We start from the raw sequence: 13257 nt of genomic DNA on the forward strand, positions 1-13257 counted from the left end.
CAAATTCCGAGTATGGGACACCATACTCGGCCACACGTCACTTCACTTATCTCCATTTTTCAATCAATCTATGAACTAAGAATGCACAATATGGACAATATATAATGCAATATTTTAAACAGGTAAAGCAGTGATGTGTGAATGGCCTGCATAAATTTCATAACAACAAATATCACAAAACTGCGTTATTGCAAGTTCGCTATTGAATTCTTGCATCTGATTGGTCGGAAGGTGTTGACTGATTTTTTTATAACATCAGCTCTGTCAATTTATATTAATGTGCTTGTTCTGGTAATGTTATTGCTTCTATAGTAATAGCTAATGGCGAAAGCTCCACTTTTAACAGATTATATATATATTGCATTGTGCTGTTGCCACATGATTGGCTGATTAGATAACTGCATGAATGTGCTGGTGTTCCTAATAAAGTGGACAGTGAGTGTACATTATAAGCCTATGGTCCTAACGTATGAATCTTTAAATCTTTGCTTTGACACACTCAGACTTAATAAACTGACAAAACCAGAAATTATGCCAAAATTCTACTAATTTTCCAGGCCTACATGGTAATGTGTGTAGTATACGGAGATTATATTAAACGTGTCTAAATAAAACAGGCTGTTTCCTTCTCACTAGAAATATTTTTCCACAAAACAATGCAGACTCATGAAAATGTAGCATTCTTGTGATTCAATGTAAATTTATTACATTCCCTTACCCATCACTTGAATCAACCCCATTATCCTTGCCAATATTAACTGTACTAAAAGCCCGAGTATAAACTCAGTACAGGAGGGCTACAAGTGAAGTTTTCATTAAGCTCATCTGAATGTTATTTGTACACAATGCATTATATACAGAGGCTCTGCTTTGAGCAGGCACCACAATAATTACAGTAAAAGCATCCCACCCTGACCACATCAGCAGAGCTCTGAGATGCTTCTCAAAGTGAACAGCAGCTGAATGTGAGTGACACATAACATGCACAAACAAGTAAAAAGCTTGAGCAGTTCCTTCGAGCCAACCAGCTTCACCATAATTTAAACTGTTATTAAAATAGCCGGCATGGTAAATAATTATACACCATTCTACCACTCGTTACCTCTTTTAACACGGCCTATGGTCCCTCTTGTGTATAAAAGCCTTGCATTGTTTCGGTTTTTCACCACCAAAAATAGACACCATTTCTGTTTCACTATTACATTTAAAAATGAAATATTAAAAAAATTTGGCAGATTAGAAAATAGATATTAAGTGGATGCTGTATAGCGACTAAACCTAATACTCTTCCAGAACTATTTGTTCAAGATGATAAGTTAAACAAAAAAAATTCCTCCTCCATTAATTAGCACAGAAAATACTATCAACCACAAGCTGTATGCTGGAAAAACTCTATTGCTGCACAAATGTCTACATGTTATGACCATACTGCTCAGATATGGACTCTAATCTGAAGCTCAGATGACTAACACTATAAGTGAACAACCAAGATAAACTGCCATTCCTTGAATCCATACTGTTGTGCAGAGAAACAAAAAAATCAGAAAGAAAACATGGAATCATATAGTCATAATAAAAAGTCTCCATTATGTTCACTATGCATTACATTTTAAAAAAGTTGCAGTTCACTGTTACTTTTGTTAAAGAGAAACATTTCAGAACACAGAACTGGAGAAAAAGGGGAAAAAAAGTGTAGAGGAAGGAACAAAAAGCATAAAAAGCATGAACCTGTGGTGTCACTTGTTTATGTACGTTTAATGCCTGCTATCAGCACATAGCACTTTGGGGTTATGGTCATGTGATCACACAGTTGCCCCACAAGTCCATTTCTGTGCCACAGATCTGATCCATACAGAGAGGCATGATGAGATAAACCGGCCACCACTTTTAAAAGTCCCCTGTTCACAACAGTCTTTTTTCCCTTTTTAGTGGTGGTGGCCAACGGAGAGCACCAGAGGGATGAGGCAGCCTATGACGAGTGCCAGCACCTCCACCTTGCTCAGTCCTTTTCCTCCTCCAGCTGAGTGGCTGTGCCCGCCCATGCCTCCCACCTCGGGCAGGACGTGCACCGTGGCGACGTACAGGAAGGTGCCGGCAGAGAACAGCATGGCCACTCCTGTGGCGTTGACATCAGACAGCGCCTCTTTACTGCTCTGAATGGAGATAGGGTGGGGCAGAACAACGCAACAATTAAACAAGTGTTGAGTGTGCACATGCACATCATGCAGATATAAATCAGGGTGAACAAATCTTAAATGAATTCACAAGTCAGTGTGCTTGCTCAGAGACAATTAACTAGCCTAAAAAGCAGCAACTCATGTAACTCAAAAGTAGGGCAAGCTAATAACATGCGTTAATACAGACTATGGAAAGTAAGCAAGTATTTGAATCCATGAGAGGGTGCGACTTTATGTAGCCAAATTCTTTATCGTCTGGTGATGAAGCATCGTACACTATTTTGCCAAAGTACGTGGACACCTGACCAATCACATCCATATGTGCTTTTTGAACATCCCATTCTAGATTTAGTCCCCCTTTGCTGTTATAATAACCTCCACTCTTCTGCGAAAGCTTTCCACTAGATTTTGGAGCTTCTCTGTGGAGATTCAGCCACAAGAGCCTTAGTGAGGCCAGGCAGTGATGTTGGGTCAGAAGGTCTGGGCCGCAGTCGGCGTTCCAGTTCATCCCAAAGGTGTTCAGTGGGATTGAGGTGAAGGCTCAGGGTCAGGTGTAGGTCACTCCAGTTCTTCTACACCAACTTTGGCAAAGCGTATGTTCACTGAGCTTGCTTTGTGCACAGGGGCATTGTCATGCTGGAACAGGTTTGGGCCCCGTAGTTCCAGTGAAGGTAAATCTTTAAAGCTATAGCATATAAAGACATTCTAGACAATTGTCTTCCAAGTTTGTGGCAACAGTTTGGGGAAGGAACACATGGGTGTGGTGGTCAGGCATCCAGACACTTTTGGCCATATAGTGTATTTGCTCCGATGACAAAAATGCAGCAAGTCTTGGCGAACATTTAGGCTACAAGCTGTGGTGTTGTCACATCTCACAAAGATGTTATCTGAGTCTATCTAGTGTCTTCATTTTCACTCTGTGAAGTGTGTATATGTGAGGTGACTGCACGCTGTGCTTGCATTAGAGTTACAGAACCGTTTCTGCATTCACTGTTTCTACATCCTGTTCCTGGAAATTAAATAATTGAAACTAATATGCCTAGCACATGCCACAGCACCGAGTTGCTTTGCGCCATCAAAAAAGGAAACAAGCAAGCAGAGTTCGTTCGACAAATGAAGCACAAAATATATAAAATTATATATTATATAATACATATATACACACACACATACACTTTAAATTCTAAAAATTCTGAATTCATAATTTTGGTTTTCAATCTTTTTTTTTTTTTTGGTATTTTGTTCTTTCTTCATTTTAAATTGTTGTCTTGTAACTTTGAAATTTGAACTGTACAACAGAAGCACGTTTTCCTTTCTGTCATTCAAAAACCATGGCGGATGCAAATTTGTGCACCTGACTGTGTGTCGTCTGATGTTTGCTCATTTCCTTAATTTCAATACTCAAGCACCCAGAGGGAAAACAAGGTTGTAGCAGTGTTAACCTGTATTATTGCCTAGACATGCATCTCCAGCATGCCGCCTACCAATCAACTGATCTTGATGTCTCCTGGCGAATCTTACACCTTATTAGTTAATAATGCTGGTTGGTGGTAAAGCAGTTGTCGTTCTGAATCATTGTGTATACATACAGACATCTGCCACATACCAGTAGCTGGTACTGCTTGTATATTCCCACATAAGCTCTATTAGCTGTGACATGATTTCTTTTTACTGCCTCTATGGATTTTTCTTAAAAGTGTTTTGATGGAACAAACTGGTCATACACATTATATTTACAGAAACAGAGATCAAAACACACCACTAGAACCTGCAAGGCTTGAAATTTGATATAACAGGGTACTGCTGCACAAGACCCGTCACACTCCCATCCTTTTTTTTTTTTTTTTTTTTTTTAAACACAAATTTTTATACCCCAAGTTGCCAGTTTATTATGTAAGGAATAAAACATGACATGATGTGCTATTATAGAAAAATAATCAATGACAGGGTGGTGTGATGCAGCACAATGTGAAGCAGAGCTATGTTTAACACACTGAAGTTGATTATTTTCCTATAGCACCATATTCAAAGTGTTTTACTTTGGCTACGATTACACTGCTTTATTAATTAAAGAACCATACATCATACTTATCAATTTATAGTTACATTTAATGTTGCGGAAAGCCACGAAACAAATTAGTTCCTGTTATCTCTTACATTATAATGGTTTTATATATAACTATAAACGGTTGTTCCCTCATCAGCCTGTCATTTTTGGATTTCTTGAAGTTAATGAGGCAAAAACACAGCTTGTCAAATTACAGAGAATCTGTAAAGACTTTCCCATGGCAGAAAGCTTAAAGTTACAGCTTTATCTTGGATTGCTACAAAGCTTTGACACTGCAGACTCATTCCATAAAAGTTAAATGAATGTCTCCACACAGAAACCTTCATCATGACAAAAATGAAAAGTATTTCTTCGTTAAATAACATTTTTTTCAATCTGTTTATTACTGGTCTTAGATTATGTGGAGAGTGCACCAGACAAGTCCCCGTAAATTAACTGTTACTACAGAAACGATAATGTGTTAGATCAAGCGCATTAATATAATGATTTGAATTACAGCCAAACTAATGTCAGGGCCACTGTTATAGAAAAATAATCAGCACCTTAGATTTGAGAATTCAACAATGCTGTAGTATAAATACACCCTCCTCATACCTACCAAAAGTATATTATTAAATATGGTACTTATATACTTATTATATACTGCACTTTGTAGAAAATATAGACTGCTGCCCATAAGCTGCTTTACACAATTTGGTAGTGTCAAGTGTTAAGTCAAGTGTGTGTGTTTTTTTTTTTTTTTTTTTTTTTTAATTGGCATTCTTCTATATAGCCTGTATACATTGCAACAAAATGTCATTTCTCCAGGACCATGGTGTAATACACAACAGTTCACAAGACCACATAAAGTGCAATACACAACTTGTCTTACACTTGTCTTACACTGTTGTGTATTTGCACTTTATGTAGTCTTGTGTACTGTTATGTGTTGCATCATCACCCAGGAGAAACGACATTTCGTTCCAATGTATACAAGCGATATAGAGGAATGGCAATAAAAACCACCTGACTCAATCCGAGTGCATTAGACAATCAAACAAAAATAATGACAATGATGCAGATTAACAAAAATCGCGTATGTGCCTGATACACTTGTACAAGCAAAACACACACTACCATGCCAGGGTTACTGCTGTGCTGAGACGATCTCCTACCCAAATAATAACTGTTTAGTGATGTTCCCGCTCCACTGTATCTAATAAGCTGGTATTTCATTGCATATGTAACTGCATAATAACGGCCGCATGCCAAATAAAATGAAATGCACAGAGTGATATACTTGCCTTTCTTTTTCTCAGGAGCATTTCATAGTTATAAAGTTACTAAAGAATAGCAACAGATATCATGAAGCAATATTCTGTATTTTAATAAGTTACATTAATACCTTCACATTATTCTGACTAAAGCTTTATATGTTTTTTTTCTTGACAATATGCTGCCTATTTGGTTTTATTCTTCTTCAGAATAAGGTGTCCTACCTGGCTGAGGCCAAGGAAGGTGATCATAGCCAGAACAGGAGCAGCCAAGGCAAAGACCAGCAGGTGCTTTCTGATCCGGTTCCTCTCTAAACCTGCGTGCATTAGGAATGAGACGAGGCCAAAGGCAGCAGGAGCCTGTCGAGCACAGAGATAAAACACTGGAAATGAATGCAGAGGCTCACATTTCCTCCAGCAAGGGCAACATCACAAATTACATTATTTAGATTCTGATCTAGAATAAAACACGAGGGCTGCATAATAATGGTTAAAATAAAAACTACGCTAATTCATGCTTCAGTGATCATACACCACATTTATTCAGCCTGTGTCGGAAAAAAATACACAATAAACCTGTATTCCTTCTTATGTGTGTACGATATGAATGAAGAAGCATGCACAATGCAGCTGCAGTGCTTTTTGGTTTAAAAAGAAAGTAAACAAAGTTTACAAAGAAACGGGAGCATTTTAAATTAAAAAAAAAAAAAAAAAAAAAAATTCATTATCAGCAATGCAAGGCAATGGCTAGAAGGACGAAGGACGGACCAAAAAGTTCTGCTTCTTTGTAAAATTTGTTTACTTAAATAAAACAAACAAAAAAAACAAAATACCCTGCAGTATTCATACACACATGCTTCTTCATTCATACACACATAAGAAGGAATACAGGTTTATTGTGTATCTTTCTTCCTTGTATTGTGTATACTTTTCTAGAGTACAATGCAGTTACTTCCTGGATTCCTGTTTATTCATATAAACCACAGCACAGAATCAGAGTAAAAAAGTTTTTTTTTTTTTGTCTCAACCTTAAATCTTTCAAAAAATGTTTTATTCGAATTTATTAGACTATTTATTAGTTTATAACACAGCTGTACGGTGATTAAAAATGTCCTTACCTTATGAAGCATGATGGCCACGAATACAATGAGCTGGACGCTAGTCTGAGAGGTAGAAGCGGCTGCTCCAAGTGCAACTCCGTCAGCTGGAGAGACAAACACATCACGTATGGTTTCGTCAAAAACATGTACACATGCCCAGGCAAAGCAGGAACTTATCAAGCATGAAGAACTTTGCTGGATGGAAGATTTGTCTTGACCCTGTTCACTCACCTGCAGCATGGACTACCAAACCAAGTGTAGTGGTGATTTTAGAGCTGGCTGCCCTCGCTGCCTCTGGATCTGTCCAAAAACAGAAAATATACTCAGAATTTCAATTTCATCAAATCAGAAATTACACATCTGCGTGTTTGTGTTTGGCATGCTGACCATCGCCGCTGTGTATGTGCGAGCTGCCAATCTGGTCCACCAGCAACATGAAGACAAATCCCATCACCAGAGAGACACCGATGAAGGCATGGAGCTCCTCGTGACTGTGCGCATGTTCGTGACTCTGCCCTACCACTGATTCAGCAGCTTTCTGCTCCGGCGCCGACACCTCGGCCTGACTGTGAGCGTGGTGCCCTGCTGCAGGGAAGGGCAAAAAGAAAACAGTCACATTTTATTTTTAAATCACCATAAACGATAAACATCCTTTCAGCACTGGAACTACACACCTATAAGTTTCTCCGCAGAAAGCGAATAATTCATCGTAGTTAATGAACAATATACAAGTCAAGTTGACCCGATGAGCGCTTTTAATTCGAGATAGCAATCAAGATCGACACGATGATTCTGAAAGTCTCATAAAACATCTTGATAATATACAAACCAATAATTAAATAAACTGGCCTCCTGAAGAACATTTTGTCAAATTGTAACAAATCAGTGATGGATATAGAATTGTTGTTAACTATTAGTATCAGTCAGATGGCTAATGTGGTAGGATGAAAACATCCAGAGATATCAGGCTGCTAACAATGCCACGTTTGTCAGAGTGGACACTTTCCTTCATCATCAAACTGCCACTTCAATTTGTATAATATCGAATAGTTTTCCTGCTGCATTACTCATTGCTTCCTCTACCATATTTCCTTATTATTGATACAACAGCAATACCCAGTCTTTTTTCCCTATAACATCTTCAGTGCTGTTATATAAAAAAAAAAACCCACAAAAAACAATTATACATATATTGTAAATGCTAAATAAACATCTCCCTACAGAAAGCTTTATCATATCAACAACTACACGCATTAAAGTAGAGCATCTGCCATACAAGCCCCTGTCTAAACTGTTACTACTCAAACAATAATGCATTAAAATGAGTGTATTAATATAAACCTGTTATCTGCCTAGGAAACGTAACTACTGTCAGGGCTGCGGTATGGATCAACATCTTCTGTCCAGTCGGAATTGAGAATTCAACAGCATTGTGGTTTAACAGATATTACTAATATAATACTGACATTCTTTTAATAACCTTTTGTTGCCCAGGTATTCAAAACATCAGAGGCATGACTGTGGAATGCTTTAACACACTACCAATACGCCTTTGCTGTTCCTATGCAACGTCAGTGCTGTGTCAACATACGTTGTGTTCACAGCAGTGGAATGGTTTGGATCAGATTTAAAAATATGCAAAATAAGATCTGATATTGATCAAATCATGGTTTCAGGTCAGCATCAGCCTTTAAACATGCCAGTATAGTAACACCAATACTCAGTATCAGATCGGTGAACCTCCAGTTAGTTTATAGCACAATTATCTTGTCTTATTTTGAATCTTTTCGCTTTTATGTGGGTTGCACTACAGAGTATTTTACTCAAACATGCAAAACATAAAGGTGTCAGGAGTTTTATCAGCTGTGGAAGGAGCAGTGAATCAAAGTGTCATCTGATTGACAAAAGAAACTTCATCTGGTTCTGTAATTATATAGGCTTACAAACTTCAAAGCCTTAATACAAGGTTTTGCTTGTTTGTGTGTGTAAAGGAGAGAGAGAGAGAGAGAGAGAGAGGGAGAGAAAGTGACTCACCCTCCAGCACCTCCTCATACAGCGCATGGACTCCCTCAGGAATAATGACGGCTAGCGCAGTACCACATAACAGACCTGCTCCCAACACCGTCACCAGCTTCAACTTTTCCTGAAGGTGAAAGAGGACAAGGACTAAGATTTAAATACGATGTCTTTCCTCACAGCTACTCTTTCTTTCAGTTTTTAACAATATTGCGATAAATACTTAAAATGGGCCTCATTTATCAAGCTGGCTACAGAGGGATTTAAATCAGTCGTAGGAGCTTTTACACAAGAGATTTCATATTCATGAAAATCCCATCATTTCAAAAAAAAAAAAAAAATGTACGCATAAGAAGACTAACTAATGTGAACCCCACCCGATCAAATTCCAACCACAGAGGCTAATTTGCAGGGACTAAGAGCAGTTCGAAAACATTTTGTGAAACACAGTTATTTGTATTACTGGCATTAAAGAATACAAATGTTCGGCGTGAGGTGCTTGGTGTGTATGATCACCTGGGTACAGTGTAGATCTCTTTCTCCTCTGTTTTCAAGTCACACCATTTTCCTGTCACATAAACCTAATTCAAAACATCTGTAATTTGTCTCTAGATTTTACTTTTCAGGTGCTGTTACACTGCTAAATATTTTTATCGGCATAAAAGTGAGTCAAAAATACTTCCATTTTGTGCCTTTTCTCTCATCATTCATTTCATGCTCCCAGCTGTCTATGTGCTAGTCTTGTTATGGGGTTTTGTGGGTGTTGCTACATGCTCTCCAGCTCACAACACAGCTGCTGATATATGAGTTGAGAGAGCAGGTTTGCTCGTGTGTAATGCCTGACTGTGTTGTGCTTGTGACCAATCACTGGCTTTTGGGATCAATGGTGATCAATCACTGATCACCAGTTTCCTAATGTCCAATCACTGATCCCCATTGTTTCCCAAAGACCCATCACTGATCACCAGTTTCCTAATGTCCAATCACTGATCCCCACTGTTTCCCAAAGACCAATCACTGATCCCCACTGTTTCCCAAAGACCAATCACTGATCCCCACTGTTTCCCAAAGACCAATCACTGATCCCCATTGTTTCCCAACGACCAATCACTGATCACTATTGTGCCCAATGACCAATCACTGTTCAATGTTTGTCCCACTGTCGCACCTGATTCTTCGTTTTAAACTCGCTTCTTGGTGATATTTACAAGGACTAAAAGTGAGTAACCATTTCTTTCACGTCTACTAACTGTCACTGCTTGTTTTTGTATGTGTTCTTGATAAAAAATTATAGTACGCTGAGCAAAATAATGAGTAAAAGTTTATCTAGTTTAATAGAAATAAATTATTTAAGAAATAAATTACAATCTATTATTTTCTATTTTGATAAAACTCTATCCTATTCTACTACATTCTGAGTAAAAATCTTCCTTCTCCATGTACCTTACTTTCTGCAATTTGATTCACCAATGATCATGGTGAATAATTAACAATGCAAATTAGTCTGTCATCTTATGACTTTTTGAGCGTGCTTTAGCTACTTTCCTCTGAAAAGAGTCAGCAACACTGTTTACAGGTGATCAACATACACATGTGGGTACGAAGAAAAACAAAAAAAAAAAACAGCCTTTCCAAAACATTCATAAATCCAGCTGAAAGATCTTGTTTATGCAAAAACATTTACACACAACTTTACTAAAAATATTGATAAATGAGGCCCAGTGTAAGAGACTTTTCTGTAAAGTCATATTCTCAAACATATATTAAAAAAAAAAAAAAAAAAAAAAAACAACCAAGTGGTTTAATCTTTTTTTGTTTCATTTTTTTTTTGGTTATATATTTGCAATATTTTCCCCTTTAATTTTCACCAGTGGCTTGGTGTGCTTGATTAATACCGTGATATTTTTAGATCGAGTTATCATACCGTTAAGATGTCAAACCGCAACACCCCTAAAGTACAGCCGCTGAGGAGCTCGTGCGAACTTTGGTCAGAGAGTTAAAGCTGACTCTGCTTTGCCATGCAAACATCACTGAGCTTTGTGTTTTTATTTTATTTTTTTAAGAAAATATTCAGAGCAACATGTTTGTATCCTGTATATCGTAAAATTCTGCTTTAGCTAATAAATGTAAGTTGAACTTAAAACTCATTTCCACCACACTGACAGCAAACTTTTAGCTCAATCAATAAAGGCTAGCAGCTGAGCTAGCTAAACAAACAGCTAGCTAGGGAATATTACAGCCTTATGTAACATTACTCACCTCGGAAAAATTGACAGCCAGAGGAATTGTTCCTGCAACATAACATCCCACTAACATAGCCAGTGAAAGCAGGCTTATTGAGCTGAAGTCGTCCATTTCACCCCGCCGTTCACTCCAGCTAGCTTCACCACAAACCTGCTCTCTAGCCTCAGCCAGCTAATGCCAACACAAATCTTCTGTATATTCAAGCTGTTGTATTAAAAAGCACCACACTGTAGCTGTATGTGATGCACACTTAAAGCTAATAAACCAGTGTCTGTAATGTCAACAAACCGAAAGCATTAAAAACCAATGCGCTTGTGCTTCGCCCTGGTTAGCCAATTAGCAGCGCAACAAACGTCTTTACATCAAATAAGGTAGAATTCAGCTATTAATATCCTTTAATACACACTGCAGCAGTCTCACTGAGCTAAACACGACTAACAAGCAAACGTGTTTCTGTTTCTGCTGCTGCTGCCACAGTGGCAAAAACCTGTAGCTCCTTCACTTAAAGCACTTCCTAAACCTCAATACATTAGCCTACCTAGCCGGCTAGCAACCCGCTACCCAGTCCTCTAACTAGCTTCCTATGAGACCGTGGTCAATGACACTATCTTTAAATAAATCTCGAAATGATAGAGATTAAATCTCCGCAGTAATTCCGCAACCCCTGCATTAATAACCGCTCATATGAGCTTCGGCTAAACGCCAGCTGGGAAACGCTGTAGCGTTGGCAAGCTGTGAGCACTTCCGGATCACGGTGTTCAAAATAAAAGCTCAAGGAGGTTCATTCCCTAATGGCGCTATGCTCCCTTTGTTACCGCACTACGTACTACGTACGAGGGTCTAATTAATGGTCTGTACGCCGCTATACGTAGTGCACTAAAATGCTAATTGAGATTCAGCCAGGCGGTCTGCCAAAACACAGCGCGAGCTGGTCAAACATAAGGTTTTGAAACTTAAATGAGCTTAATTGTTAGAAAATTGTCATGATTCCATAATTATTCATCCATATTGAAGTGAAAGCCCCATAATTAGTTCTTTTAGAAAAGATACATAGTTACAGTATCAAAGTTTCTAAACAAGAATTATTTTTCATTAGCACCTTATGTTTTTAGACCTGAGTTTATTGCTCTAATTTGCTTCCTGGTTGTACAACAGAGACCTTTTTTTTTCTTTCTTTCTTTTTTTTAAAATTTAATTTTCAATTCAGTTTCAGTCCACAAGACTACTTAGAACACTGATTCTTCATTCATTTTCGATGGGCTTGATCAGAACCTTTATCAAGTCAGGCCCAGTCCAAATTTATTGCCACATGTGTTTCCTCCGGGCTCTCCAGTTTCCTCCCACTGTCCAAAATATGCAGAATGGCTACAGGGGTGTCCAGTCTTATCCACAAAGGGCTGGTGTGGGTGCAGGTTTTCTTTCCAACCAAGCAGAAGCCACACCTAAGTCTATTGAAAGCCGAGATGAACTGATTAAACAGGTGGAATCAGATGTGGCTCCTGCTCGACTGGAATGGAAACCTGCACCCACACTGCTGCTTTGTGGATAAGACTGGACACCCCTGGGCTACACTAAATTGCCACTAGGTGTGAATGAGTGTGTGTGAATGTGTGTACATGGTGCTCTGAGATGGCTTGGTGTTCCATCCAGGGCGGATTCTCCCCCCTTGAGCACAGGGTTTCCAGGATTGGCTCCGGATCCACTGTGACCCTGACCAGGATAAAGCTGTTACTCAATATGAATGAACGAATTAACACTTCTTCCTTCTTTTGTTGAAAATTGTTGGATTGTTTCCCTAATAACTTCAGTGATTATATAGGTTATGTCCTATTATTAGCATTGTAAAGATAATTTGTTCTTTCCTGTTCAAGCACTTAAAGCTCCCACCAGCTACCTTTGGCTCTATTGTGTATAAATGTCTTTCTGTCTGATCATATTCCCAGCTATCTGGTGTGTTGGACAAACCAGAAATAGATCCTCTCTATTTATGATTTACAAGACTGCATTTCACCTATTCAGCTTAATCCCAGGGAAATACAAAAATTAATTTATACCCTGTATAATGCACTCTTAGGAAGTTGCAAGCCATGTGGGTTTTAGCAGATTTAAGACCATTTTTATAAAGGTAAAGCTGCCTATAAGCAAAAAACTACATAAACATTACAATTAAGAGAGTCTGAATTTTGTCAAAATCTTAAAAATGGCAGAAAATATTCAAAATTATACTGGCCAGAAAATCAATAAACAACAACAACAACAACAAAAAGTGTATACTTAAGTGTAATTAGAAAATATTCCTTGCATAAATATGATCAGTTGAGGTCTACATACATACAATAGGCATAAACACAAAAACACAAATTATACGTATTAAGTTATAATCTTTCTTTAAGATATGT

The 13257-nt window shown here is 38.1% G+C and overlaps 1 protein-coding gene across 2 annotated transcripts; it reads right to left on the reverse strand.

Moving 5' to 3' along the window:
- Nucleotides 1–680: 680 nt before the first annotated feature.
- Nucleotides 681–11624, reverse strand: slc39a9 (solute carrier family 39 member 9). 2 transcript variants are annotated; one of them, XM_026944296.3, is made up of 7 exons: nt 10874–11624; nt 8633–8741; nt 6986–7180; nt 6830–6898; nt 6617–6702; nt 5724–5858; nt 681–2153 (listed from the first exon to the last, which is right to left on the reverse strand). In XM_026944296.3, exons 1-7 carry the CDS (start codon nt 10967–10969, stop codon nt 1926–1928), a joined length of 918 nt encoding a protein of 305 aa, XP_026800097.1. In that variant the 5' UTR covers nt 10970–11624; the 3' UTR covers nt 681–1925. The 2 variants fall into 2 exon arrangements, with proteins under 2 accessions (XP_026800097.1, XP_026800096.1); XM_026944295.3 differs by having other exon boundaries at nt 6986–7183; nt 10874–11623.
- Between the last annotated feature and the right edge of the window lie 1633 nt (nt 11625–13257).

The sequence above is a fragment of the Pangasianodon hypophthalmus genome, chromosome 10 (assembly GCF_027358585.1).
Source record: "Pangasianodon hypophthalmus isolate fPanHyp1 chromosome 10, fPanHyp1.pri, whole genome shotgun sequence".
NCBI classification, from domain to species: Eukaryota; Metazoa; Chordata; class Actinopteri; order Siluriformes; family Pangasiidae; genus Pangasianodon; species Pangasianodon hypophthalmus.

Coding starts and splice junctions, on each gene's coding strand:
- slc39a9 (XM_026944295.3), bottom strand. CDS start 10,969: ATGGACGACTTCAGCTCAATAAGCCTGCTTTCACTGGCTATGTTAGTG. Junction 6,899..6,985: donor GCACATACACAGCGGCGATG/GTCAGCATGCCA, acceptor GTTTTTGGACAG/ATCCAGAGGCAGCGAGGGCA. Junction 5,859..6,616: donor TGGCCATCATGCTTCATAAG/GTAAGGACATTT, acceptor TGTGCTCGACAG/GCTCCTGCTGCCTTTGGCCT.